This window comes from Poecilia latipinna, unplaced genomic scaffold (genome assembly GCF_001443285.1).
Source record: "Poecilia latipinna isolate Pla-1442-1.1 unplaced genomic scaffold, P_latipinna-1.0 Scaffold25, whole genome shotgun sequence".
Classification (NCBI taxonomy): Eukaryota; Metazoa; Chordata; class Actinopteri; order Cyprinodontiformes; family Poeciliidae; genus Poecilia; species Poecilia latipinna.
This window is the reverse complement of record NW_015112641.1, coordinates 146,699-150,834: the sequence shown is the minus strand read 5'-3', so window position 1 is coordinate 150,834 and position 4,136 is coordinate 146,699. Positions and strand designations below refer to the sequence as shown.

Here is a 4,136-nt window from a genome sequence, read left to right as displayed (position 1 = left end):
CTTTAAATGTTTTAGTTTCTGCTTTTCTACCTTTAGTTAAATTTACTTGAAGAGGTTTTTTTCTTCCAGCCAAACATAAATTTTGCTCCTAAAGCCTCACTCGATGCATTTACCTGGTCAAACTTCTTCTGCTTCTTCTCCAGGTTGGAGACGATCTGCCTCAGGTGGTCCTGGTCCACCAGCAGATCGTCCAGCTCCTGCTGCAGACGGGTCTTCGTCTTGTCCAGTTTGTCGTAGGCGGACGTCTTCTCCTCCAGCTGCTGAACGATGTTGTCCATCTCCCTCTGGAGCTTCTTGCGGCCTTCCTCAGCTCCCTCCAGCGAAACGGCCTCTTGTTCCACCTTCTTCTTCATCTCGGCCAGCTAAAGAATAAGAAAAAATGGTGACGAGTTTTAGGTCTTTTGTACAGAAGAGGATTAGGGTCAATAACAAAGAAAAGACTTCAAATTCCAACTTTTGAGCTCAGAAAATTAAAGTCAAAATTCTGCAACAAAAATGTCTAAATATTCTGAGAAATTTTCCGGAGTATTTTGTTTCTAAGAAATAAAAACACACTTCTGAGCTCCAAAAGCCAAAAATGTAAAAAAATTTTAGATTAAATTTTACATTTTCTAGAAAAAAAAACGGACATTTTCTGAGCTTGAAAAGTCAAACATTTTGACTGAGCTCAGAAATTTAGAAGCTTTTTTCTATAAAATATGTAAAACTAATCTCCATTTCTGAACATTTTTGGCAGAAATGTACTTTTCTACCTACAATATACCACTGTAGAAAGAGGATTAGAGCAACCGAAAAAAATAAAAGCAAAAAAATTAAAAACTTTTCTGCAGAATTTTCTACAATCGGCCTGCTACGCCGTCGTATCTTCTGTACTTTTGATCAAGATCATGATTGAGCGGCTCTGTGGACAAACCTGGGTCTGCAGAGAGGCGACCTGCCTCTCCACGTTCTTCTTGCTCTCCTCCTCTTCCTCCAGCATCTCCCGCAGGTTATTCTGCTCGTCCTCCATCTGCTTCAGGCGGGAGGTGAGGGAGAGTTTCTGTCGGGTTTCCTCTTGGAGAAGCTCCTGGAGTTTAGAAAAGATCGCAAGTTCAGAAAACTGAAGATGGGTGAAACCTTCGAGTTTCTTTTACAAGGACTCTGCTGGCTTTAAATCTTCTCGACATAAGAGATAAATACATTTTCAATTTCAAAACAAGGGTAGAAACAAAAATACTAAATAATACCAACAGTACCATTTCCCCACAGCTTAATGATGCTTTAAATGAGAAGTTTTCAGGAACTCAGACAGTCGCCGTACCTGAGTGTCCTGCAGCTGAGACTCCACAGTAGAAAGGTCTTTGCTGGATTTGATGTTTTTGCCCTCAGCTGCACTCAGAAGCCCGTTGACGCTGTCCAGCTCAGTCTGCAAGACGTTAAAAATGTTAAATCACTTTTTCTGATGGGATTAATATAAAGATATTTCATATTTTCTTATCCAAAGAGGTATTGTGGTGGAAAATTTTATCTGGTAATATATTGTCCCATTCATAGCATAATGGTCCAAGTAATTATTTTTTACCAAAAGTGATTTTTGAAAAAAATAAAGAAATAATAAAACATAAAAAAACCAATTTAAAAAAATCATTTTAGGCAAAATAATTACTTGGGCCATAATTTTAGGAACGTGACAATATTCAACATCAAATTAATATAAAATCTGATAATATTTTCCACCACTGAACTCGTTACCAACTAAAATGAGAAGGTATGATGCAGCATTTATGCTAAATGAATGTAATAATTATTGAAAGGGAATAAAAGTAAAATTTAATGTTTCTTTACATAATTTGCAGCATTGTTTGTGTGTTTGCATGGGAAAGTTTGTGAACCTTTGGTTTAACCTACTTCTAGTAAATATCTCGCTCTTTTAACGGATCCATCTCAATCAGCTCATACCTGCATCTTGGTCATCTTATCAGCGAGCTCCTGCCTCTGTCGCTCACTTTCTCCAAATTTGATCTGCAGCTCCTGGACCTGCGCCTCAGCCTTCTTGCGTCGGTGTTCAGAGTCGCCTTTGCTTTGGGTCAGATTCTTCAGCTCGATCTGCAGCTCGTTCCACTCGCTCTCCAGGGCCTGCTTGGCTTTCTCCATCGACATCTTGTTCTGCAGACATGACTCAGATTACCGAGGTGTGTTTTAAAATGTTTGGCGGCAGCTTTCCTCCTTGTGCGGCTGTGATTCTTACCCTCTTGGCCTGGTCCAGTTGTTCGTTAAGCTCTTCAAACGCCTGGTTGTGTTTTTCCCTCATGTCGGCCATCTGCTGCTCGTGAGTCTTTGCTTCGTCCTCCAGAGTCTTCTTCAGCTGAGCGACTTCCTTCTCACGCTTGGCCCTGAAGCAGGGGTCAAACTCATTTTCATTTTGGATTAAGATAATAAATGTTCTCAAGTGGCCGGTAGTGCCAAAATGTATACTGTAGATGTAAAACAAAAAAAGTCTAATCAATAAGTACTTCTCAAAATTAATTATGGAATATCATTTCATATTGATCAGTCTCGCCAAGATTTTATGTTGGTATGCGATATTTTTACAATCAAAAATGCTGATTTTTTTGGTGCCAGTTTTGAAATTTTGCAAGATTTGCACTTTTATACGACTGTACATGTGTATCAAATACTGCCACCTGCAGGTGGGAGTTAGCAGTCACTTAAATTCATTGATTTTGACCAGCTTTGCAGAAAATTGGCAGTTAACTGACAATGATAGATTAGCTAAAAAAAATGCTGTGTGAAGCATCTTTTGATTTTATGGGAATTTCAAGTCGAAAAAAGTTGCAAGTTTTTTTGTTTTTTTTTTAATTGTCACATTAAAAACCATCACTATGTCATGCCAGCAAGCTATGAGACAAATCTGAAAAATGTTAAGCTGCTCTTAACATTTTTCAGATTTGAAAAAAATCTGAAAATCTTTTTCTGATAAATTTCCAGAAAAATTTTCTACTTTCTACTAATTTACTGCTTTCTAAACTACTTTCAGAATTTCCACAGACCACTACAGATCAGATCAGTCTGAAACAATTAATCAGAACCAGGCCTTCGCGCCATCAATCAGGCTTGTGTACGCACTGTGTGATTACCTGAGGTCCTCATGAACAGCCGTGGTGTCCAGCGTGTCCTCCAGCTCCGTCTTCAGCGCCTCCAGCTCCTCTCCCAGGTCCCGGCGCTGTTTCTCGGCCTTGGATCGGGCCTGCCGCTCCAGCTCGAGGTCCTCCTGCAGCTCGGAGATCTGCGCCTCCAGCTCCCTGATCTTCTTCTGGGCCGTGTTCTTCGCCGCAGCCTCCTCCTCGATTCTGGTGTTGCAATGACAAAGCAGGGTTAATTTAAAAAGCTGTAGATTTACGGTTTGCTGCAGTGAAAGTTTAAGGTTTTGTCCGACCTGGCTAAGGCAGCCAGGAGTTCCTCCTCCTTCTTCGCCAGCTGAGCCCGGAGCTCGGCGATCTGGGCCTGCAGGTCTGCGATCTGGTCATGGAGCTCAGTGGAGTCTCCCTCAAGCTTACGGCGGTTTTTCTCCAGATCCTGGCGCATTTTCTCCTCTTTCCTCAAACGATCTGAAAGTCATAAAAAAATTAAAAAAAACTAAACGTAACTGAAAACATAAAGCAACTAACAATTAAAGAAACATCTCAAACTAGGAAGTTTAGTTAATTTAAAAGTTGATTGATCTTAAATCATGATTAATTGACAAGTGGCCAAGAGAGTTTTAAATCAAGAGATAAAAGTCCGTCCATATCGAAGAGCCAATTTAATCATATGCCAAATATAAAAAATAAGTTGTAACATAATTTGTGTCAGCTGTACTAAATACTGACTGAACAAACAAATGTGTATTTACATTATTAAACTTGGACATATAAACTACTAGAACAAAGAGGGAACTCTTAGGTTGATGGAGAAAAGTTACAGATAAAAGAAAATCTTAATTGTTCATGAACAGAGAGCTGATCACACAGAATATTGTCTGTTTTTGTTCTTAAAAAGAGATTAAAACTTCACTCCATTAAGTGGTTCAACTCACAAACCTCGACCTCAGCTTATTGGCATCATGTACCACCCTTCCCCCCCCCCCCCCCATTTCCCATTTTTTTTCCTTTTTTCTC

The 4,136-nt window shown here is 39.7% G+C and overlaps 1 protein-coding gene across 3 annotated transcripts in view; it reads right to left on the bottom strand.

The window, feature by feature from the left end:
* myh9a (myosin, heavy chain 9a, non-muscle) overlaps positions 1-4,136 on the bottom strand; it is a 50,206-nt gene that overhangs the window by 12,501 nt on the left and 33,569 nt on the right. For all 3 annotated transcript variants that reach the window (XM_015037577.1, XM_015037558.1, XM_015037568.1), the window contains 7 exons: positions 3,416-3,587; positions 3,117-3,329; positions 2,228-2,372; positions 1,939-2,145; positions 1,301-1,405; positions 914-1,066; positions 114-362 (listed from right to left, as the gene is read on the bottom strand). In XM_015037577.1, coding sequence (XP_014893063.1) covers positions 114-362; positions 914-1,066; positions 1,301-1,405; positions 1,939-2,145; positions 2,228-2,372; positions 3,117-3,329; positions 3,416-3,587 — 1,244 coding nt within the window. The remainder of the gene's footprint in view (positions 1-113; positions 363-913; positions 1,067-1,300; positions 1,406-1,938; positions 2,146-2,227; positions 2,373-3,116; positions 3,330-3,415; positions 3,588-4,136) is intronic.